This window comes from Hakea prostrata, chromosome 7 (genome assembly GCF_041222555.1).
Source record: "Hakea prostrata isolate BN-2017 chromosome 7, UWA_Hpros_2, whole genome shotgun sequence".
Taxonomy (NCBI): Eukaryota; Viridiplantae; Streptophyta; class Magnoliopsida; order Proteales; family Proteaceae; genus Hakea; species Hakea prostrata.
In genome coordinates, this window is record NC_142606.1 from 66,937,554 (window position 1) to 66,963,108 (window position 25,555).

Consider the following 25,555-nt stretch of genomic DNA (forward strand, 5'->3'; position numbering starts at 1 on the left):
TGTGTTCTAAGATGCCAATCTAATCCTACGTATATGGACTAGCTTCCTTACCCGCACTTGTCCACGGCGTGGGAACCCTTGCCTACTTATCACCGCATCCGGGCGCCAATGTGACGCATTGCTTATAGGGGACACCCTAGCTAACCCTTGCCCATTTATCACTACACCCGGGCCATAGTGTAGCGCGTCTCTTCTTTTGTCTGGGAATGCCGTAGCATAGCTTTTATCATATAATGTCAAATCCATGAAAAGGGTTTGGCTAGATTTTTTCCGATGCCGGCTGCCAACCTGACGCACCAACCCTCCTCCTTTACCCGGGTTTGGGATCGGCAGCAAGACATTGGTGGAGTTTCCAAAGGTATAACAAAACATCATAAATGATCATCAACCCCACAGGCTTAAATTTTGACAACATAAAGTGTCAATGTTTTAACAATGTCAGAATTGCATCTTACAACTCGCAATAATACTTGTATGTGCTAACTGATCTCAAGAAAGATAACAAAAAAGGGGAAAAATATTAACTTCTGTAAAACTAAGCCGATGATTACTAATATATCTATAGTAGTTAAGAGCTCATAAAAATAATTGAACCTGGGGAAGGAGAAGAATCACCATGTAGAACTAGTGTGGATGAGATCTCTGACCTAAAAACTAAGCCGTTTGCCTATGATGAGATCCAATGCAGATTCATATTATGGTAAAATTTAAGAGTTAATTTTGTAGGATCGTTATTTTTTTTGGGTATAAAGATCCTTCATTCAAAGACCAAAAGACCGAGACAAGCTCGTGGGGACAGCAAAAGAGTCCTCTAGCCCCGGAGTGGTAATGGGCCGTGATGTTGAGCTCGGAATCGACAAGGCCACCTTTGCTAGTTTATCAGCCAAAACATTGGCCATTCTAGAAACATAACGAAAATTACAACTCTCAAATTGAGAAGCTAGAGAAAAAACATATGAAACTATAGGCTGAGCATTTAAAGGTGCTAGTTTGTTGCTGTTATTTAGGATTAAGATCAATTCCTTGTTGTTTACTTCAATCACCAATATCAAGAAGCCCAACCCAAAGGCTTCTTGAAGCCCTTCACAAACTGCCATTGCTTCACCATCTAAAATATCCACAAACTCCACAGGAACCGATTTTGCAAGCAAAAATTGACCCTCCTCGTTTCTTATAACAACACCTAGACTGGCTTTGGTTGTGGTCTTACTAAAAACAGCATTTGTGTTTACCTTAATGGTACCTTGTGGAGGAGGAGTCCATGAGACGGGTTCGTTGACTAGTAGCCCCCTTCTCCACGATCCATTCTTGATAGAGTTATTGTCCAAAAATTCCTTTGCATACCATGAAGCTGTTGCTATCACATCTATCGGGTGGGTATGATGGCTTGTAAAGACTCTCATTTCATGCCAACTACAATTGCCATAGTGTAAAGGATGCTAAACATTCGGATTGCTTCCCTTCAACCTTTCCACTTGTCGAGAAAAATTTCCACTGTGCAACCCACTAAGCTACTATCATGTTTGAGTCCATACCCATATTTTACTTAAGGAACTGCCAAACCAAGTAGCTCTAGCCAATGATGAATGGAGTAGAAAATGATCCATGGTCTTTGAAGATTCCCCACAACAACTACATGAAGGGTCAATATTTAAATTCCTCCTCAAAAAAACCTTCACCACATGCAGCCCCATTAGCAACCACCCTCCATATGAAGTTTCTAATTTTAGGTAGTGTGTGACAATTCCAAATTTTCTTCCACACCTCCTTTGCTACATCAGCCCAAGCATTTCATGTTAAAGTAGAAGGTTGTTGGTTACTTTTACTTTACTTTCATTTTTGAGTAGATGATATGCGGATTTGACAGAGAACAAACCTCTTCATGTAGGATCTTTAATTTGAATTGATAAGGAAAATTCATTCGATTAATTATGATAAGAAAATGAGTGTATAAATAGGAAATTTAACAACTATAAAAAATGAGAAGGATACAAATAATTGGAAAGACTGTCGTGAGAGGGAAATATTAGATTTTACATGGCCCGGGGGCCACTAATTATCGACCCGAAAAAGGAAAACAAAGAGCAACCGGGCCCACGCGAGCCTCGTTTCGTTCGTCACCTTATTCTTTTTTTTGGTAGGATTCGTCACCTCATTCATTTCTATGAATAAAGAGAATACTATCCGGTTGTGCAATGTTTCCGCATTTCCTATCAATGAGAAGTTGCCATGTGGATAACTTCAGGATGGGATATTAACCGCTCATTTCAGCACACCAGAAGTGTGAGCCACACCAGAAGTGTGAGCTTTCTTCCTCCGTGTCGCCTTCTCTGTCACACCTCTTACCTTACACAGTAAAAACACTCCATCAGCAGAAGTGCAGAACACAGTTCCCAACAGCAGAACACAGTTCCAGCTCTCTTCTTTGAGTGTTTCGAAGTGCGGTAATGGCAAAGGAAGGGCAGTGATAACTGATAAGCTTGAGAATACAGGAGATAAAGTGGTAGTGATGGAGTGTGTTGGAGCTCGAAATATTGCAGCAATGGCAGCAGCTCCTTGCTTTGGTTGGAGATCTAGAACGAGAAGATTGAGCCAGAGACGCTCCTCTAAGCAAATACATCGTTACCATTCTTGTTTACCTACTCTACGAGCAGGTCCAAGTGGCGGAAGGGACAGTTGCATGGTTGTTAAGGAAGATTTCGTGGACGAAGAGGATTATGTTAAAGCTGGTGGTTCAGAGATTCTTTTCGTTCAAATGCAGCAAACAAAGGGCATGAAGAACCAGCCAAAGATCTCTGATAAGGTGCCTTTCTTGTTGCCTTTTTTTCTTCTTGCTTCATGTTATTCTTTAATTTCTTTTAACATTGTCTCATTGGATTTATCACAAGCCAGTGACGTTAATACAGCTTGATAGAGCTTACTGGATAGAAGTTTCGATGTTTGGTTTGTCTTCGATTGTCTATGCATGAGTTCCTCTAACATTGGTCTTAGTTTATCTGTATTTGCAAATGGCTTTGAAATATTCGGAATTGAATATTTCGCTATTTACAAACTGTATAAATTTGACCAGAGTAGGAACCATGTTGTCTCTGTTCCCCCCGATAACCGACCTTGACAAACAGCACAACCTTGCTACATGTGGTTGTGTGCGAGAGTTGGTTTGGGGAGGGGGAGTCAGGGCTACATCAGTGGTTGTCGCATTAATTGGTGAAGAACATCCGAAAATTGAGCAACAGTTTGTGTCATTTTTGAGTCAACACACATTTTGTCAAGAGTCCTGCGGGTTTGATTTGACATAAGGCACTTATTCTCCTCTTTCCAAGGTTGCGTTGCTTAGGCATTTGAACTGATCAAGTTCTGCTAGTCCTAGTTGGCATTTTCTTGTTTAACTTTTTCTTCTGGAGTTTAGGGAAGGGGGGAATGGGTTAGGTAAGGTAAGGTTTAATTTTCAATTCCAAGTAACCAAGAAATATCTATATCTTTTTTTGGTCAATTGCTCTTCCACAGTCCTTGAAAATCTAGAAAACACTTTGATGTACTTCACCAATGTAAACTGTTTCTTCGTAATGTAGGTGAATGTAGAATTCAGAACAATCAAGTAATCATGTGCCAACTATTTAATATTGGCTCAATTATATATCAATTTCCCCCCCTAACATCTATACAAAGCAACTGTCTCACTAAAACCTTTGTTACATGGCTTTGGGTACTGGATAATGGATTGAGGAGTTGAATTGATCTGATATATCGCAACATGGAAGGAACAATGGTGTCAAGGCCTTAGCTGGAATGTGTCAAAGGAGGGTTTAACTTAGATGCATTAAAAAGCTGAAGATGTAAGCTTCTAACTTCCGTATCCGGATGTCCCATTGCCTGGGATTTGTATTGGGATATATATCCTGTACCCATACTCATGTTCTGTTGTGTTGACAGTTGCCGTACATTAGAGTCTGGCTGGTGATGCAACCTTAGCTAAATGATAGTTCAGTGGATACTGTATAAGGTACCTAGCTTTTCAGCATAGTCCACCTTTTTTGACTAGCATTTGTCTAAAAACTTAACCCCCCCCAAACAAAAGTTGGATCATTTGGAACTAGAAAGCTGGGTTCAAAGTGTAATGAGTCTAATGACAATGATAGGTCTACAGTTAGTGCAATAGGATGGCTGACAATCTTGCTGCTATAGGGTGGCTGACAATCTTAGTGCCATTGGATGGCTGACAATCTTAGTGCAATTGGGTGGTTGACGATATTAGTGTAGTAGGATGGTTGAAGATCATATAGAAGCTAAATTGTTAATATTTGGCACTTGTCTGAGGTTTAGTATGCCTTTAAACTTAACATATTAAAGGAGGAGAAATCAAAAATGGGAGTGAAACTATTTAACTTATAATACCAATATATACAAAGTGTAGAGGTACTGAAGATATAATGTTTCTAGGTGGACAAAACGGTATTCTTGATTGACTGTATGAACAGGAAAAGCATTCAGTGACATACCTAATCAATGTGGGATTACAAACAGACAACTAATATAGCGGAACATACTTTAGAGAGGCGATATTATCTAGTTTATAAAATGGAGGTGATGGTAATCCAATGCTAGGGTTGGGGTTTCTAAGAGGATCTCCTAGAATTTGGGATTTGCCCAGAATCTTCCAGAATAATATGGTTAAATTTTAGTTGAATAATTGGGTTAACCAGAACTACGGAAGGTTAGAGTTTTAACAAATCTAGGATGGGATAGTTTGTTTTATCAACATGGGATGTAACAAAATAATGGGGGATGGATAATATGGTTAAATAACGATGAAGATCTAAATATGGGTTTAACAAAACTATATGGGATGGAAGGGAATTAAGTTTGAGGCTTAACAAAGAAGTATGGAAAGTATCAAATTTTTCTAGGACACATGATTGGGTGGGGGGGAGGTTTTTAGTTTTTTAACAAACCCAAATTGGGTGATGAGGTTGGATCTTGAAAGGTAAGGATCTCCTCTATTTCTTCCTCCTTTCTTTCTTTTCTTTTTTCTTCAGTCTTCTTTCTTCTTTATTTATTTATTTATTTTTTCTGTTTCATTTTTCTGCCTCAAGAAAGAGAGGCAGAGAGAGGGAGACTGAGAGGGTTGGGGGGGGGGGGAGGGAGGGTCTTAGGGCAGGGCCAGCGTGCAGGAGGGGCCTTATAGGGTCAGGGTAGGGTAGGGGAGGGAATGGGGGTGTCGTGGGGGGCTGGGAATGCTGCTGCACAGGTGCGGCGGCAAGGGCAAGGGGTGATGGATATTGTGCAGAACAAGGGAGGGGCAGGGGATAGGTGCAATGGGTCTGAGGGAGGTGGGGGAGGGTAGGGAAGACTCCAAACTTTACTTGGATGGCTGCTGGAATGACAATTGGCTGCTTGTGGAATGCTTTAAGCTTGCTTGACTGAAGAAGAAAGGCTGCAAATCAATGGTGGGTTGCTTGAACTTGAACAAAATCCTTCTCAACAATGGCCCCCCTCAACTTAGGAAACCATGATCCTTAAACTCAATAACTTTATTCAATCAAGACCGAAGAATTACAAAGAAAACTTGGCTATTTATAGCCTTTAAGGACTTGGAACCTATGTGGGAATCCTTAATAGGAAAGTATCCCACCAGTTGACCTAAACCCTTGATTTGAAATCTAATGATGTAAACCCAAGTTTAGGGTTAGATTTTAGGATCTTCTAATTTGGAACCATAGGGTTTAAGCCTGCTGGTTTGGCACATCAGACTGCCTTCTATTGTGGTTTCTACAACTAGAGTAATCGACAAAACTTAATAAAATTCTGATTTCTGGAAAATTCTGAAAATTCTGCAGTTCAAGGAAGAGGATGAATTGCAGGTTTTTGTTAAACTTCAGAAATAAGGCTGAATTGGGGGAAATAATATTAGGACCGTGTTCTAGGCTTAAGGGCGACCAAAAAGGAAGGAAAAAGGGTTCAATTGGGGCTGGGAATATGGGTTTCCTGTTAGGGTTAGGACTGTAAATGTGGGGAAGAAGAAGAAGATGGGAGATGGCTTCAGGGCTTAGGGAAAGGCTGGAATTTGCAGAAAACTAAAGGGGAGGGGTGAGAGGGTATCTGCGGTGGTATTAGGGCTGCTCCTAAGGTCTGAAACTGAAGGGGAGGGGCTGCGAACAGAAAGGGAAGAAGGCTGGGGTTGGGGATGCGGTTAAACTTACTTGTAAATTGAAAGAACTGCAGCAAACTCTTTGTAGAATGCTTGAATCAGTGAGTGAATACCTTGAGGTTGAAGAAACAATTCACTAACCAGCCGTAGGGTGTCCTCTAAGGATCCCATGACTCTCACAACCAATATTCTCAAACTCTATTTTCATTCAATGATCAAGACTGAAAATAACTTACACCAAAAAGGCTATTTATAGCCTGAACTAAGGATTCGACTCATCACTGGGATACCCTAACTGTTAGGGTCCCATCAAAACTTAACTTGGACTCTGAAACACTTATCTAAAGGAATCGAATTACTATGCTATCTCATCCCTTTGATCTGAGATCTCACTTAAACACTTTTTAGTCACCTAATGCTAATTAGATAACCAAATTACAAACAAATTGGACCCAAGAAAGAAATAATTCTTCCAAATTTATCCTTAAAAGTAGGACTTCTTAAAAAGAAAACAATTCCTTCCTAAGTTGTTTTTTTTATTATTATTTTTAAAATTTTTTATGGGATGATAAAATAATTCATTACCAAAGAGAATAAAAGAAAATACAATAGCACAAGGGACAGAGCCTAGACAAAGCGAGAAAGAGGCCTCAACTAACAATCAACCTAAGAGGCATTGAGCCTAGCAATTACCTAAGAGCAACAATTAAAGCAAACTAGTTACACAAGCATAAGTGGCCCAAAGCCAAACTAAGAAGCAAACTAAGAGACATCAAGCCAAGCAACTATTTAAGGGCAATGAAAATAGTAAACTAGTTACACAGCACAAGTGGCCCATAGCCATACAATCAAACTAGAAATAACCATGGAATTGGACCAAAGGGGCCCCAGCTAAACCAATGCAATCTCCGCAAAGCACATGGACCTACGCAGCAGACCACATACACAAGGGAAGGTAGCAACACAAGATTGAGATAAAGAACGAAGAACGAAGAGAACATATTAGACTCCAAATTAATTGGAGAGTTCAAAAATGATAGCCCTCATGGCTTTCCCCCAAAGCCAGAGAAGCCATCAATGGCTAAACCTTTGACAAATTGAAGCAAACCCCAGAAATAGGAAGGGAAAAGAAGGAGAAACGGAGGGAGAAAAGGGTTGGTAACAACACGAGTGAGACAAAAATGAAGAGAACATATCAGAGTTGGAAAAAGTTCGGAGAGTTCAACAATGATGGCCCTCATAGCTTCCCTCAAAGCTAAAGAGGCCATCGAAGACTGGAATCCTCGATGAACATAACGAAACCTTTAAACAGGAAGGTGAGAGGGCAAGAGATGGAGAAACAGAGAGAGAAACATTTGGATTTGAGAGTGAATCTGATTCGGAGAAAATAGCTATAATGGCCCTCACGGCTTCTCCTGACGCCAGAGATGCCATTAAGGACTAGAACCCTTGACGAAGAAGCTGAAACCATAAACATAAAAAGTGGAGAGGGAGAGAGAAGGAGAGACAGAGGAAGGAGATGAGACCATATTTGGGTTTGAAACAGAACTGGAGAGATCAGCAACAGTGGTCCTCAAGGCTTTCCCCCAAAACTAGAGAGACCATTGAAAATAAAAATCCTCAACGACCATAGATGGAACCCTGAAATGGCCAATCTCTTTTTTTTTTTTTGGGGGATAGAGAGTAGAGGGTAAAGAGGAGATGAGAAGTAGGGAGAAGATGGAAGCAAGAGTAGAGAAATAGGGAGGAGATGAGATCGAGAGGATGAGAAGTAGAGAGAAAGAAAGGAAAATCAGGGTAAAGAGGAGATGAGAAGCATGGAGAAGATGGAAGCCAGAGAAGAGAAACAGGGAGGAGATGAGATCTAGGGGAGGAGAAACAGAGAGAAAGGAAGGAGAATGAGAGAGTGAGAAGGGAAGGAGGTGGAGAGACACAGGCGGACGACCTAAGTCTCTCCGCCTCCAGAATCACTCAACAATACCACATCAGAGAGGAGGAGGAGGAGGAGGAGGAGAGATGTAGAGATGGAGGACCACCAACTTTTGCCTGAATAGCCGCTACAAATCCCAAAGGCAAGTCGCTTTTTCAGATCACGGCTAGTTTTGGCGCTCCTCTACAGGTCGCCGACCTCCTTCGATTCACTTTGAAGAGAAACCTCGTTATGTTGAAATTGTCAGAGGAACTTTGGCAAGCACTTCACCTGAAAAATGCAGATCCGTAGGGTTTGGAGACTTGGAGAAAGATCTTGGAAAAGTTCACTTCAGAAATCGGTTCTCAAGTTTAATCTTAGGTGAGTCTCTAGCTCAGAAAAGGAAAAGCATTTGGATTTCTCTAGTTAATACAACTCTATGACTCTTTCCAATTGAAACTTCAAGACAAAAAGAAATGAATAGTGACTTGAATCTCAAGACTTCTAAATAAACTAATTTACTGGGTTTCAGTCTTCATTATAGCTCGATCTAGGGGTATGAATTGACCATTCTAACCCTAGGATGGAATCAGCCTCCCTGACTCAAAGTTGGGCTTGGGCCCTTTTTTTTTTTTTGGGGGGGGGGGGGGCTAGATACATCATCTAATTAATTAAAGGCCTTAACTCGAGGTGGAATTCCTTTATAGATTAGGATCCCGCCACATGATTTAGTCTCAACCATCGAAAACATAAGATCTAAGGGACACTAAAAAGACACCTGCTGAAATAAAACTTTTAAGTAATATAAAAGTCTAATTAGTACATGCTGAATTCTATTTATTTAGAACCCTAATAACATGTGCTAGACTGATGACTTAAGGACTCAAAACGAACTCATTTTAAGAAATAAACAAAACTCAAAACTCTAGAAATAGAGCTAGAATTAATTCCAACTCTCTAAAGAGGGCTAAAATGCCCTAAATACCCCCTCTGCTAGGGGGTTTGGCCAGATCAAGGGGTCTTCTTGGAGCCATCCAGTGGGCCCCATGAGGGGTTTTGGTCAGGGGGTCTTTGTGTTCACGTCAGGAGGTGTTAACATTCTGTTGTCTGTGTCTTAACTTCTTGTGTCTGGCCTGATTGACCTGCCCCACCATATATTGGTGGCACAAATGACCTGATTTCTGAGATCAGTGTATGACCGGACCTGACATGACCTTTTTACCCGTTTGGATTATTATTTATATGGGTTGCTGTTCTGTTGTAAAGATGGTGAAATTTGGGGTTTTCAACTTAGGGTTTTTGGTTGGGAGCCCGTCATGCAGATTTTGAGAGTTTTTGATAGATCTCCATCGTAATAATCTTCCACACACACTGAAATTTCTTCAGCTTATCCCGTAGGCCTAGTACATTGTGTTGCTGCATGAACCACGTTAGACCTCCGTGACTCCGTGCTGCCTTGATCTGTTACATTTTTGTTCATTATTTCTTGGTGTTCATTCTAAATCTAACCACAAAGGAGAAGGAAGAGTAAGGGTGGAGAAGCCTACTCACCTGTATCATAGTAGTTCTTTGCTTCCTACTTTTGTTCCTTTAGCTTAAATTGGAAAGGTTTGGGAACCCAGCTACTTAGGGTGGAAACTTGTTGCATGTCATTGACTCATAATGATAGATACTGAAACTTTTGGAAGAGAAAGCGATGTGAATCAGATTCTTCGGTTTAGTTGTTGGAATATTGCCCTAGAGTTGAGCTCACTTCAGGATCCTCTTTCCTGAGAATCAGCAGTCTTCTAAGGCTGTAGATGCTTTCGGTTGAAGGGGTTTGGGTGGCTTAGGATTTACAAGGGTTAGGCAAGGGTCTAGTAAGGTTTGGTCAGCTTAGGGTTGATGGACTTTAGGGTTTCAGGCTTGAAACCTTGCTGTAACTGAGATTTCAAAACTGAAATTGAAAAACTTGATGGATTCTTGGTTCGGCTAGGCTGGAATTAATGCTACCGTTACTCTTGTGTAATTCCAGATTTGGTTCTACATCTGTAGGGTTTAGAAATTAGGTCACTTACTTGGATTAGGATTCTAGGAGTGTCGGCTAGGGTTTTGGTTGAAGGGGGAATAGGTATTCATGCACCCTAAACCCTAGCTTTTAGAAATTAGGTTTTAGAAATTCATGCACCCTACACCTTCCTCCATTAGGTTTTAGAAATTCATGCACCCTAAACCTAAACCCTAGCTTTACTAAAACTCCTATAACTCCCAAATCCCTCAACCAAACTTCAGGATACACAATCTATGAACCCCAAAATTGGGTCACTCCAGGATACACGATCTGTGAACCAGCAGTCTTCTAGGACTGTAGAGGCTTGCAATTGAGGATATCTTGGAGGAAATAGGGTGGCAAAGGTTAGGTTAGATCTTGGAGGTTTCGGCTATCTTGAGGGTTGAAGGAATGTGGGTTTGTAATTGGGTTTCAGACCTGGGAACTAATATAGGATTAGGTTTCAGTTTTAAGGCTGAATAGAATGGTCTTAGGGTTTCAGTGGTTGCTGTAATGTAACTCCAGAATTGATATTCCAGGTTAGGGCCTTAAGGGATGCAGTTTTAGGGTTTGGTTGGGCTTGGGAAGGGGCTGTTGTTAGTGTTTGTAATTTCAGGTCAGGTAGGATAGGTTGAGGTCAGTTCTAGTTTGTTTAGGATAAGCTTAAAGAGTCATAAGGCGTTTGTGATTCTTGGATTGGGCTAAGGTTTGGATGGAGTGTTAGGGAAGGGGTGAGGATGCTAATTTTAAAAGGGCAGGGTGATGGGAGTTGGGGTTGGGGTTGGAGAGACATAGGAATTCTAAGTCAATTAGGGTTTAGAGTTTTTAACGGGAGAAGATGAATTGCAGAAAGTTCTGAAACCTAATGGGGATTCTAGGAGTAGGACTAGGGTCTAGGGAGTGGTGGGATCCAATTACGGGTGAGTGAAGGGGCTAAGGTTGGTGAAGTTTCTAGGGGAGGGGGTGGTTTGCTACCTCAGGGATGAGAGGGAGAAGCCTGTGGATGGGCTAGGGAATGGAAGGGAAGGCTGAAATGGGGAAAGGGAGGGGCTGTACTTATTTGGAGATAGTAGGCAGCTGCTGGACTGGTTGAATTAATGCTGGACGTTGAAGGCCAAGGGCTGAACTCGAAAAAGAAGAGCACTCAAATCTGCCGTGCCCTCCCAAGAATACCTCGACAACTTGCCTCCTAACTCAGAAGTTTTATTCATCGATTCGACTTATCCATTGCAAGTTATTTTGACACTCAAGCTTTTGGTGAAGATGTCAGCTCGTTGATTATCAGATGTGACAAATGAAATTTGAATCAGCCCATACTTGACCTTCTCCTTGATAAAATGTTTGTCAATCTCTACATGTTTGGTCTTGTCATGCTAAAGTGGGTTATATGCTATACTTATAGCTGATTTGCTATTAGAAAATAGCCTCAAATAACTTGCAAAATAATAAGCATAAAAATAAAATAAAAATTGATTTGAACCGGGTCGCATTGGTCGAGCAACTAATGCTTATTTCTTGCTCCTCCATATCTCCAAGGGGACCTAGACCTAAGTACACCCAAACCTGATCTTTAAAATGACATCCCCAAAATGCATCTATATATGCTTCCACTATAAGATATTCATGAGAAGAAATCACGATGCCCTTACCAGGAGAGGCCTTTAAATACCTCAAGATATGGTATACTGCACCTAGATGTGAAGATTAGGGATCATCAATGTATTGACTAACAAAGCTAACTACGAAGGTGATATTAGGATTAGTATATTTGAGATAAATCAGCTTCCCAATCAATTTTTGATAGCTAGTCGTATCAATAGGTTCTCCTTCCTTTGACTTCAAATGTTGATTTGGTTCTACTGGGATCTCAACATGTTTACACCCTGGCATCCCACTCTCTTTTAGTAGGTCTAATTTGTACTTTCTTTGAGATGGAGAAACACCATTAGGTGAATATGCCAGTTCCAGTTCAAGAAAGTACCTAAGCTTGCCCGTGTCTTTTACCTTAAACTTTGTCCTCAAGATTGTATTCAAGGTGAGATTTTCTTCCCCACTACTTCCGTGATGACTATGTCATCCACTTATACTAGAAGAACTATAATATGAGAACCATCCCATTTAACAAATAGGGTATGGGCCGCGCTTTGTCTCTGGGCCCCAGAGACAAAAAAGATAAAAAAAAACCCCAAAAAAAACCCGCAGGATATTTTTTTTTTAAAAAATACCCCCCCCAACTCCCCACCCACCCAAATGCTCTGGGGAAAAAAAAAGAAAATGGCCACACACAAAAAAAAAAAACTAAAATCTCCCCAGAGAGAAAAGGGGAAAATGCCATGTCAGCATTTTGCTACATCGGCTTCCATTGGTTTTGATGATAACAAACATGAAACTTGAATTCACCATGTTTTGATGATAACAAACATAATTAGAATTCACCATGGAAAAACATGCATATGAATGAGTGTTTATTTGCTGTTAATTATCATTCATATCTTTCAATCATTCATATGTTTATCATCATCAAAAAGGGGGAGATTGTTGGGAAATGCCATGTCAGCATTTGCCACATCAGCCTCTATTGGTTTTGATGATAATAAGCATGAATTACTAATGGCTATATTGAGTTATGATGTTTTAGTTCAAGATGAGAACAAGTAGACCAACTCCAAGTCAAAGCCATATGCTCAAGTCAAAGCCAAGATCATGCCAAGATAGACATGAAGATAGACATGAAGTCTAAGTCAAGATGACCATGCCAAGATGGACATGAAGATCGTTGCACAAAATCAAGTCGAAGATCAAGACTTAGGCTGAATTAGGGCTTAGGACACTCTCGCATACACATTCATGTAAATGCATCAATTATATGTAATTCATATTACTAGAGTGACCTAGGACATGTTAGTGAGGTGTACAATGCTTAGGGTTGACCAAAAAGTCCAAAAACCCAAGCCATGTCCCAGCCCCAACTTAATTCAGCAAAACAGAGCTCAGACGGCGATCCGTCAGGTTTCGAGATGATTCCGATTCAAGTCACGAAGACTCGACGGAATTTCCGCCGAGAAGGATGACCGGGGACGGCTGATCGTCGAGATGGATGACCGTCCGCGAGACGGATTCCTTTGGTTTAACTAAGCCATAACGGCTAGTCTGAACGGCTCTTTTTCGAGACGGATGCACCGTTCGGCTTCGTATTTGCCTATAACAGCTGTATAACGAGATATCTCCCAATCAACGGCTCTTTTGAGACGGATGATCGACGGACGCCTGGGCTGAAAAGTGGACTTAAAATGTGTCCGTTTTCTATCCGTTGGGGATTGGGTTTTGGCACTCAAAGGTGCTCTATATAAACCCAATTCACCTCATTTGAGAGGTAAGAACTTCACACTTGATCAACTACTCCCCAAGTAATCTCAAGCTCTCAAAATACAAGAAAGCCATTGGGTTTTGCCTCTCACCCTCTCTCCAACCTTGAAGAACATACCAAGGTGCTAAAGTAAGCTTGTGGAAGTCAAGCTTGAGGTGATTGAAGGCTTTGGTGGTGCATGCATTTCATATCTTGAGCATACAACTCTTATTGCATCACACACACACAAGAGGTAAAGTGTCACACCTCTTGTTAAGGTAACATCCTTCTCTTGAACTGTTTTCAATTCTAGTCTAGGTAGATTAGAATTGGTTTTGGGTACTCTTGCCCATGAACAAAGATTGGTTGGGTGCTCTTGCCCGTGAACAAAGATTAAAGAGGGTGCTCTTGCCCTAAGATAAATAAAGATTGTAAAGGGTGCTCTTGCCCCGTAACAAAGATTGTAAAGGGTTTGATCTCTACCCATTGTATTGAAAGAGAATCACTAGTGGAATACTCTCTTGAGGCCAAGAGAGGAGTGGACGTAGACTTGCAAAGTCGAACCACTATAAAATACTTGTCTTGTGGTTGATTGTATTGTTTAATTTCATTTGAATTTTCAATTTACCTTGTATTTCCGCACAAACCGAAAAATTGGGACAATCTACTAGTTGCAACCTAATCACCTCCTCTGGGTCAGGCAATAGATGATAGAATGGTCCAAATTGTAGTCATCTTGGCAACTAAAGCAAATGACTTCTAGTAGTCAAGGCCATAAGTGTGAGTAAAGCCTTTGGCTACCACTCTCACTTTATACCTCTCAATGCTTCCATCTGCTTCATGCTTTATTGCAAACACCCACTTGCATCCAATAGTCTTCTTCCTTGCAGGCAAAGACACAAACTCACACATTTTTGTTTTTTTCTTTTCTTCATTGCTTGCATTTCCTCATCCATAGCCTTCTTCCAATTTGAGTGAGACACTACCTTCTGGTAGGAGTTAGGAGTAGAGGTGGAGGACAAAGAAGAAATAAAGCTTTGAAGGATAGGGAATAATATGAAACATGATTAGAGATAGGATGTTTAGTGCATTTGTGTGGCTATTTTCTCAAAGCAATAAGTAGATCTAGGTCAGAGACAAACTTATTAGGGGGAATTGCTTCTACTTCAGAGTTGGTGCTTCCAAATGGTTTGGTTCAGAAGGGAATTTCTTCTTCCTTTTGTAGGTCTTCAGGGGCCTATGCTCCCCCTGCACATCATCCATCGGCTATTCTTGCTTGGTCACTCCATCTTCTAAAGGAGAATCTATCAAAGGGGACTCAATAGTAGAAACTTTGGGAGGAATCTTAAGAAATACCCGTGCTTCTTCATTAACACTCTCCCCTTGAAGAAGAGGAAGGAAATAGAAAGAGACTTGCTCCTGAAAAACCTCATCCATAGAGACAAAAAACTTATGAGATTCAGGGTGATAACATTTATAGCCCTTCTGTGTAAGTGAATAACCTAAGAAGATACATCGTAATCCACTGGGAATTAAGCTTACCATATTTGAGATGGTTAAGAACAAAAGCAATGCATCCAAAGACCTTAGGTGGGACTATAAGGTTGGTAGTTCCTAAAAGAACCTTAAGAGGACAACGGTGGTCTAGGACGCGAGAGGGTATTTTGTTAATCAGATAGGTAGCAATTTGAATTGTTGAGAAACACGACTATGGTAGAATGACTTGAATTGATCAATGTGATCTCAAACCCTTTATTTATAATAAAATGGAAAGAAGACTATTGTATAAATACCCTTACTTGGGTAACAAGAAATAGAAAATTACATGAACATAAATTCTAATAGAGTTGAACTCCTAGTAGAACTCAACCAACACTCCTCCTCAAGTTGAGGCATAGATATTATTCATGCCCAACTTACCTACAATAAGAAGGAAATCTCCTTCCTTCAAAGCCTTAGTTAAAATATGTACCACTTGGTCTCCAAACCTCACAAAAGGCATGTAGATGAGCCATTGTTCTAACTTTCCTTTGACAAAAAACTTGTCAATTTCAATGTGCTTAGTTCGATCATGTTGCACAAAATTATTGGGAATACTAATGGCAACCTTGTTGTCACAATATAGCATCCCAAGGTTTGAAACTTGGACTCCGATATCTTCTAGCAAGCCTTTCAACCATAGTAGCTCACAAACTCCATGAACCATAACTCCATATTCAGCTTCGAAATGGATAAAGCTACCACATTCTATTTTTTACTTCTCCAAGTAACTAGATTACCTCTAACAAAGGTAAAATAATCTGAAATTAATTTTCGGTCAGGAGATCCAGCCCAGTATGCTTCAGTGTATGCTTTTACTCTTAGATTATTAGTGGGTGATAAAAATATTCATTTTCCAGGAGTTCCCTTAAAAAACTGCAGTATTCTAGTAACAGCCTTCATATGAGCTAAATATGGATTATGTATCCCCACGGCATAAGCAATGTTTGGCCTGGTGTGGGACAAGTAAATAAGCTTCCCTACTAGCTTTTGGTATCTTCCTTTGTCCACAGTTTCTCCCTCTTTTTCCTTAAGTTTAACTTTAGCTTCATTAGGGGTATCAACTGCTTTATACCTCAACATTCCCACTTTTGATAATAAATGTAGGACATACTTCCTTTGGGATAGGTATATACCCTTCTTTGATTGAGCCACCTCAATCCCTAAGAAGTACTGTAACTTCCCTAGATCTTTAATGTGAAATTCGCTGCCAAGAAAGTCCTTTAACCTTTGAATTTCCTCACCATCATTCCCTATGATGACAATGTCGTCCATATAAACAATGAGGAGTGTGATATTAATACCTGACTTCTTGATAAATATTGTTATGATTAGCATTGCTTTGCTTGTACCCAATAAAAGTCATTGCCTTCAAGAAGCGACCAAAGCAGCATTTAGGAGATTGTTTTAACCCATAAATTGACCTTTTCAACCGACAAACTTTCCTTGCATTATTGTCATCGGAGAAACTATCAGGGATTTCTATATAGACTTCTTCCTCTAACTCCCCATGTAAGAAGGCATTCTTTACATCTAGTTAGTGCAAGTTCTAGTCTTTGTTCACAGTTACAGACAACAAAACTTTGATAGTGTTTAGTTTCACAATAGGGGGAAAAGTCTCTTGATAATCAACCCCATAGGTCTAGGTAAATCCCTTTGTTGTAACTAGTCTAGCCTTCAACCTGTTGACTGATCCATTCATATTTTGTTCAACTACAAACACCCATTTGCAGCCCATGGGTTTTTTTCTTGGAGGAAGTGTAACTTGCTCCCAAATATCATTTTTCTTCATCACATGCATTTCCTCTACCATAGCTGCATTCCATCTCTTATTAGCATAGGCTTCCTGCCAACTTTTAGGAACAGATTTAGATGATAGAGAGGATATAAAAGCACGGTAAGAGTCAGACAAAGAGTCATAAGAAACATATTTAGCTATGGGATGTTGAGTACAAGATCTGACTCCTTTCTAACAGCAATAGGAAGATTAGAAGAAGATACCTCAGGGGAAACAATATAGTGATTCTGGAGCAGGAGACTAAAGTGGCTACGTGTCATATTTCTCCACTTGCTTTGTCGGTTGTAAATCTTCCTCTGATAAGTCTACACCTCCTTATTTTGGTCAATTTTGTTTTGAAAGACCTCAATAGTGTGCCTCACAGGAGTGGTTTCCCCTAACCAGGTTCTTCACATGGTTCAGAAAACAGAGGGGGAGAATTAGAGTCCTCGGGTATACTCGCCGAAGTCTCCCTCTAGTCAGGAAACTTTTATTGAACTCCTAAGTTGTGTTGTGGTGGTGTGTGGGAGTCTTTGTGCGATAGGGAGGTCTAGAGTTGGAAAGAACACCTCTCCGCTAGGACTCTCCCTCTGGAGAGGTGTATAGTAAGGGTAAGACTCATTAAAAATTACATCCATGGAAACAATGGTTTTCCTGAAAGGAGGATGATAACATTTATACCATTTATGAGTAGCAGAATAACCCCGAAATATGCAACATGGGCCGTTGGGAGCTAGCTTACTTTGGTGGGCTGTGATTCTAGCATAGCACACATATCCAAAAACCTTTGGGGGAATAACGAAAGAAGAGGCTCCTTGGAGAATCTTATTAGGACATTTAAAACCAAGTATCCTATTGGGCATCCTATTTATAAAGGTAAGAGGCAGTGAGTATAGCGCCGCTTTAGTATTGGTTAGGGACATTTATAGCTATTATAATTGAATGGGCTATCTTTAAAAGAAGCTGATTCTTCCTTTTGATAACCCCATTTTGGGCAGCCTTATCAACATAATTGTTCTGGTGTATTATGTTAGAGTCAGAGAGATATTTATGAAATTCACCATCAATATTCTCTGTGCCATTGTCACTGCGAAAGATCTTCATAGTTGGCATTGAACTGAGTTTTAATCATATTATGAAAATCGCAAAAACATCGAAAAACCTCATTTTTTTTGTTCTAAAAGGTAAATCCATATAAACACAAGAGTGACAATCAATAAAAGTAACAAAGTACCTATGCCCAGTAATAGACACATGTTGGCAGGGGCCCCACACATCAGTATGAATTAGCATAAAAGAAATATATTTCTATTATGAAGAGAAGGTAAATAAGTGGAACGAGTTTGCTTTGGAAAAATGCAGGCTTCACAAAGAAATTCATCCTTGTTGCAAGAAGAAACTAAATCAGGAAATACTTTCTTAAAAGTTCCTAAAGGGGGGTGACCTAGCCTATAGTGCCATTGATGAAGGTCTAATATTATCGAATGGACCTGATTAAAAGATGTAGTTAGAGTAAAAGTAGATCCTCCAATTGGCTCTAGCAGATTAAGTCCATTGTTTAGTTTAACACGTCCAATCTCCTTCCTCGTTACAAGATCCTGGAAGACATATTAAGATGGGAAAAAAGTCACTTTACAATTCAAGTTATGTGCAAGATTACTAATATAGGGCAAGTTAGTTGAGAAAGAGGGAACATGTAAAACTTTATATGAAGAAAGTGATGGAAAATGCTGAATGGTCATTTTTCCAACAATGGAAGAATAGAAGCCATTAACAATTCACACTTTATCTTTTTTAGAAGTTGGAGAATAATGTAAGAAAAGGAGGATAAACCTATCATATGATTTGTGGCTCTTGTATCAATGATCGAAGGAACAGAAACTGAAGAAACATGAAAGCTTGTAAAAGTTTTACCTACAGTAGCAAGGTAGGAGTTGGTATGGGTAGTGGAGGAAGTAGTAGTAGAGGTTGTACTGGCAGTAGAAGATTGCATAATACATCGCAGAGTAGCTAACTCCTGTGAAAAACCAACGTTTGTAGAGGGTGTTGTGGAAATTGTTTCAGAAAGATTAGCCTTCGGTTTTCCCCTTCTTTGTGCCCTATTCTGCTTAAAATTAGTAGGTTTCCCATGGAGCTTCCAACAATTGGCCTTAATATGATATGGTTTGCGACAATGTTCACATTTGACAATCTCCTTAGCCGAATAAGATTTAGTGCTAATAGACTGTAAGGCTGATTTCTCCAAAATAAGAGCATGAAGCATGGCTAATCGACAGCTTTCCTCACACTAAACAAGGGCATAAGATTGTTCGAGTGTAGAAAAGAGAGAACGACTCGATACTTGCACTTTGATCTGATCATATTCCACATTCAAACCCGCCAATAAGTCATATACCCGAATCTTATCAACATGCTTCCTATAAGTAGCCACGTCATCTGGATTAGTGGGGTGATAGTCCCCATAATGATCCAACTCTTGCCAAAGAGATTGCAGCTCAGCATTATATTGGGCCACAATCAGTTCCTTTTGGGTAGTCTCATGAAGCTTCTTTCGTAGTTCATAAACATGTGCATCATTCCCCAACTCTCCATATGTTTCAGTAGTAGCCTTCTAAATTTGTGTTGCAATATCAAGTGATAGGAATCCATGGGCAATACTTGGATTCATGGAATTCAAAAGGAATGACATAATAAAAGAGTCATTTGAGATCTATTTATCCTATGAAACCCCTGTGGTGGTAGGTTTGATAGTGGCGCCCATAATGTGTCCAACAAGTCTTCTTTCGGTAATAGTTAAGTAGGCAGATCAAGACCAGATCAATAATTTGTTTCATCAAATATGAAGAGTGGGGTAATGTTTGGAGCCAATGGAGTCAGTAGTACCATCGGTAGTTGCCATGCCAAAAAAATATATGTAGTTCTTTAGTCTTCACCCTTTCAAAACAATTAAAATGTTGTAGAATGGAATATCTGGACCACCTAAACAAATGTACAGAGTTATAGGGTCCATAGTATAAATAACACCATTAATTCTTTTCCAAAAGAGACCCTTGGATATATGAGAAATAACAAATAGACCCCCGTATATATGCCAAATTACAATTAGGCCGATAATTGCAGATAGACCACTGAAAATATGGATAATTATAGATTGACCACTAAAAATATGGATAATTGCATATAAGCCTCTAGAGATCTGTGAATTCTCAAAAGAGACCCCGGCATATACGAATTTACAATTAGACCCCTGGTCTGGTTTGGTCCATAAATTTTAGTTGAATGGTTCAATGATTGTGAAGAGGCTGTTTATGAAGCCAATTCAAAAAACAAAGGGACAATGGCTGAAAAAGGTTATTTGGTTTTCGACAACAATGGCGGAACCAAGAGAACGATGATGGTGTTATTCTGGTTGGCAAAACGATGAGTTGCAAGGGGTCGCAAGAAGGTTGTAGGTGAGTTATAGGTGAGTTGCAGGTGGTCTAGGAGGCAAAACGATGGGTCGCAGGTATAGTGATGAGTTGGAGGTGAGTCGTTAAGGGCTGGAATGGGTATAGGTGCAGGTGCGATGGTGGTTTCAAGTTTGGTTTCAGATCTGCGATGGTGTTCTGTTGCAGGTGGTGTAGCAGCAGTGGTAATGAAATACAAGTTGATGTGATGGTGGTTTCAGGTCTGCGACGGTGATTAGGCTGTAGGTGGTGCAGCGAATCAAGAGAGAGCCCGTTGTTTTCTCTCTTGTTTTTCTTCCCTAGTTGAACTTAGGCTTTGATGCCATGTTGAGAAACATGACTATGGTAGAATGGCTTGAATTAATCAGTGTGATCTCAAGCCCTCTATTTATAGTAAAGTGGAATGAACAATATTACATAAATACCCTTACTTGGGTAACAATAAATAGAAAATTACATGATCAAAAACTCTAATAGAGTCGAACTCCTAGTAGAACTCAACCAATATGAATGGCATCAGCCCAAAAACAGGGAGGCACATTCATGGTAAACATAAGGAATCTTGCTACCTTTATGAGATGTCTATTTTTGTGCTCAGTCATCCCATTTTGGGGAGGAGTATCCACACAACTAGTTTGATGGATAATCCTTTCGAGTATCAAAATATGAGGGAAAAGGCCCACTCAAGTATTTAGTCCCATTATTAGTCCTAAGAATTTTCACAATAGCACCAAACTTGGTCCTAATTTATGTTATGGAAATTTTCAGAACCTGGAAAAAAAAATCATGTTTCTGATGAAGAGAATACTCCTAAGTAGTCCTAGTGCAATAATCAATAGAAGACACACACCAACGATGACTAAAAACAGACACAGTCTGAGATAGACTTCACACATCAAAATCAATAATAGAAAAAGGCACTTTACTACGATCATCAAAAAAGGGTAAACATGTCTAGTTTGCTTGGCTAAAATGCAAGCATTACAACGAAAGTCATTCAAATTACATAGTTTAACTAAGTCTGGAAATAAACTAGTCACAACAAATAAAGGAAGGTGGCCAAGCCTATTATGCCATTGTAACAATGACGAAAGTGCAGGAGGGGACAATGTAAAGCCTGCAGAAAAAATTGATGGTGATCCTTCCAACAAGTAGAGTCCTCTCTTCTGTCTACCACTGCCAAACTTACGCCTTGTTTCCATGTCCTGAAAAATACAATGATTAAAAAAGAATTGTTGGATTCTATTAGGAGTCTAATAAGAGTTTGTATAGGAGTTAAATTAGAGTTTGCATTCATGGAAAATTCTATTCCTTGTAATAGTCTACTTTCCACTTAATTATAAATAGAGGGCTTGAGATCATGGATCAATAAGCCATTCTACCACAATTGTTTCTATCAAAATGGTATCAGAGCAAGGTAGTAGAGAAAGAGGGAACATGTAAAACTTTAGACAAAGAAAGTGATGGAGAATGCCGAATGGTTCATTTCCCGAATGGAAGAATATGAGCCATCAGAATTGAACTTTATCCTTTCCGAGTTGGAGAATATTGTAAGAAGAGGAGGATAAACGGCAAGATCTGTAGCTCCGATCATGATCCAAAGAGTAGAAACCAAGAAGCGAAAGCGAAAGGTTTACCCGAAGTAGAAAGGTAGGTGTTGGATGGGAGAGAGGAAGCGGTGGCAAAGACCATCAATAGTGTCATGTTGACAAAATTATCTCAGTTCTTTAGTCTTCACCCTTTCGAAGTAACAAATGTGCAGAAGCAAAGCCACACAACCCAAACAGTCTACCTTTTATTTATTTATTTTTTATATACAAATAAGTCCCTAGAAAATCGAAATTACAAATAGGTCCAGAAACTTTGAAATTACAAATTAGTCCCAAAAATCTGAAATTACAGTTGGGTCCCGAACTAATTGAATTCACAAAATAAGCCCCGAAACATCGGTTTTGGTTTCTTCCTTTTGGGGCTAATAGAACCGTAGGAAAGAGGGGGGAAATAGAGTTGCTTAATTCAAGGATTGAAAGAAGAATTTAGATGAAAATAACGGAGGAAACTACGTTGAGAAGAGAATCGATGACGTATGAGCGATGCGAAAAATCAGATGATTGATGGGTCAAAAATGTGTTGGTAACGGATGCCTTTCTTTCCTAATCGCAAGGGGGCGGGGGAAGACGAATGCGATTCTTCTAATCAAAAGAAGCGAATAAGGATCGGAGAAGGGAAGCAACAAGAAGTAGTCGAACGGTTCTTGTTCTTTTCTTCCTTTTTTTTCTTCTTAGTCTTCCTTAATCGAACCTAAGGAAGTGGAACCAAAGATCGAGAGAAAGAAAGGATGGAAGCGCGAAAAGAAGAAAGAAAAAAGGCCAATGGGGCGATGGTTTTTGAAAAAAAATCGGGGAATTAAGATGGGTTTGGAACAAAGGAGGTGGTCTTCGACGAGAGAGAGAGATTTGCTTCTCCTTTTTTCTCTCTCCTAATCAAACAGGCTCGATGCCGAAGAGTCCCGGAAGAGTTTCTTGACCACGGGGAGACTTCGGCTAGTATAACTGAGGACTCTAATCATCCCTCTTCGTTTTTTGAACCATGTGAAGAACCCAGCCGGGGGAGACCACCCCGGAGACACAGTTGGGGTCTTTCAAAACCAGATTGACTAGAATAAAGAGGTGTAGACTTATCGGGGGAAGAAATACAACCGGCCAAAGCGGTGGAGAAAGGTGATACGTTACCACGGCCTCCGCGAATCATATTCTACCGAGGTATCTTCTTCCAATCTTCTTATTGCTGTTAGAAAAGGGGTGATCTGTACCAACATCCCATAGCTAAATATGTTTCTTATAACTCTTTGTCCGACTCCACCGACTTTATATCCTCTCGTCATCCGATCCGCTCCTAAAAGTTGGCGAAGCCTATGTTGATAAGAGATGGAAGGAAGCTATGGTAGAGGAAATGGGCAATGAAGAAAAATGACACTTGGGAGCCGATTACACTTCCTCGGAAAAAAACCAGGGCGCAAATTGGTATTTGTGGTTAAACAAAATATGGATGGATCAGTCAACAAGTTGAAAGCTAAACTAGTTGCAAAGGGGTTTACCCGACCTATGGGATTGATTATCGGAGACCTTTGCCCTTGTTGTGAAACTAAATATTATCGAGTTCCTGTTGTGTAGTGTGAACAAACACCGGAACTTGCACCAACTAGACGAAAGAATGCCTTCTTACATGGGGAGTTAGAGAAGAGATCTATATGGAAATCCCACATGGTTTTTCCGATGACAATATGGGAAAAGTCGCAATTGAAGAGGTCAATATATGGGTTAAAACAATCTCCTAGATCTTGGTTTGGAGCCTTCGAAGGCAATGACTCGTGGGTACAAGCAAAGCAATGCCGATCATACACAGTAAGAAGTCGACAACATCAACAGAGAGACAAAGCACACAGGAATGATGGTGAAGAAACAAAAGGAAAGACCGCGAGAGAAGAAAAAAGACAGGGAAGACGGAAGGGAGAGGTGGCCGACAAACAAAGGAACCATCCCAAAGAAAGAGCCAGACAACGAAGGGGAAGGGGGGAAAGCAGGAACCCAGAAGCCGGACAAACAAAGAAAAGAGGGAGAACCAGGGACAAAGGAAGAACCAAAGGCGGGGGAAGCAACGCCCACACCGAGCGAACGAGAGGGAAGGAGCCAAAGCAGACCAAAGCAAGAAGGACAGAATACACAAAGAAGGGAACGAAAAGAAAACACCCACCGAAACAAAGAGAAGCAACACGAGCAGGGACCGACGGAAGAAAGGACGACCGGGAGGAACAGACGGAAAAAAGAAACAGAAGGGAGCACAGACCGAAGCGAAAAGAGCAGGCGGAGTGGAGCTACAGGGAAAGGCCACAAGAAGAGTCCAAGTCCAAACCCAGAGAAACAACAAGCTCCAAGTAGCAAAACCACAACAATCAAACTAAGCACATGAAATGAGTTTTCAAAGGAAAGGAACAAGGGCACGAGCCGAAGACCGGAGACCAAGAGCAGAGTTCACAAGGGTTTGAAAGAAGAGATTTCTCTATAGGCAAGTTGGGCAGACTAAATCTATGCCTCAACTGAGGGGGAGTGTTGGATTCTATTAGGAGTCTAATAAGAGTTTGTATAGGAGTTAAATTAGAGTTTGCATTCATGTAAAATTCTATTCCTTGTAATAGTCTACTTTCTACTTAATTATAAATAGAGGGCTTGAGATCATGGATCAATAAGCCATTCTACCACAATTGTTTCTTTCAACAAGAATGCTATTTTACAGTTTATATCATGGGTAAGGGTACTAATAGACAAAAGGTTAGTGGAAAATTTTGGAACATGTAATACAGAAGAAAGGGCAAGTGTAGGGGAACAGACAATGGAACCTTTTCCAGAGATAGAAGAAAGAGATCTATCAACTGTTCTAACATCTTGACCAAATGGAATATATGAATAAGTATGAAATAACGAAGATGAGTTTGTCATGTTGTTAGTTGCCCCTAGAGTCAATTATCCAGGTGGGATAAATGGAGTTGACACTAATACCATGTTGGAATATTGAATGAATCCTTACATGTGATTGTGACACTGCAGGCCTTTATTTATAATAATAGACTGAAGTGAAGAATACAAGAATACCTGATGTGGGACTAAAAGTAATAAAACTCCTAGCAAGAGAAAACTACCTTTTTTGACTTACAACATAGCAACTATGATCAAATCACTGATAAGGCCTTATGTTGGTCTAGTATTTGAAAAAGTAGGAGCTTTCTAATTGTTGCTTTTGTTTCCAGAGATTTGAGGGGCAAAAAACACCAAAACCCCCAAAAGACAGCAAAATAAAAGCTATTTAATTTAAACTTGGCTTGTTTTAAAGCTTAAAGGACTTATAAAAGGCATGAACCATTGTGCTTTGTAGGATGTTTAAGAGATAATAGTGAGTGAGACTGACTACTCCTTCTGTTCATCCTTGGCACACATGCTTTAATTTTTCCACCTTCACATTTCTTTCCCAATTAATTTATTTTTCAAGAAAGAAAGAGAGAATTGTAGGTTCGTTAGTTATTAGAGAAGATAGATAGCAGAATAAGTTTGTAAGAAAAAAACAAAAATGATTCTTTTCTGCATTTTTGTGTACACCCATATTGTGGAGCCATTGACTTGATCATAATTTGTTGGTCCATATAACAAATCTGCAGCCTGAATGTTCTATTGTGTCAATGATTAAGGGTCCATTCATTGCTCGGTGTGTCTGTGCATGTACTTGGTTTGGTGTATAAGGAAGATTTCTATTTTCCCAGAAAAAACTGATCTTGTAAGTTTGTCATTGAATATAATAAAGTCTAGCATT

At 40.0% G+C, this 25,555-nt stretch overlaps 2 protein-coding genes across 2 annotated transcripts in view; one reads left to right on the plus strand and one right to left on the minus strand.

The window, feature by feature from the left end:
- Positions 1-761: 761 nt before the first annotated feature.
- On the minus strand, positions 762-1,403 carry LOC149011773 (uncharacterized). Its single transcript, XM_089162761.1, has one exon. It carries the CDS (start codon positions 1,401-1,403, stop codon positions 762-764), a length of 642 nt encoding a protein of 213 aa, XP_089018887.1.
- Positions 1,404-2,251: 848 nt separating this feature from the next.
- The window catches only part of LUT2 (Lycopene beta/epsilon cyclase protein), an 89,449-nt gene continuing 66,145 nt past the window's right edge, over positions 2,252-25,555 (plus strand). Inside the window, exon 1 of the mRNA XM_089164010.1 lies at positions 2,252-2,803. Coding sequence (XP_089020136.1) covers positions 2,510-2,803 — 294 coding nt within the window. The 5' untranslated portion in view covers positions 2,252-2,509. The remainder of the gene's footprint in view (positions 2,804-25,555) is intronic.

Bases quoted from the DNA above. Each gene is read 5' to 3' on its own strand.
- LOC149011773 (XM_089162761.1), bottom strand. From the start codon at position 1,403: ATGAGAGTCTTTACAAGCCATCATACCCACCCGATAGATGTGATAGCA.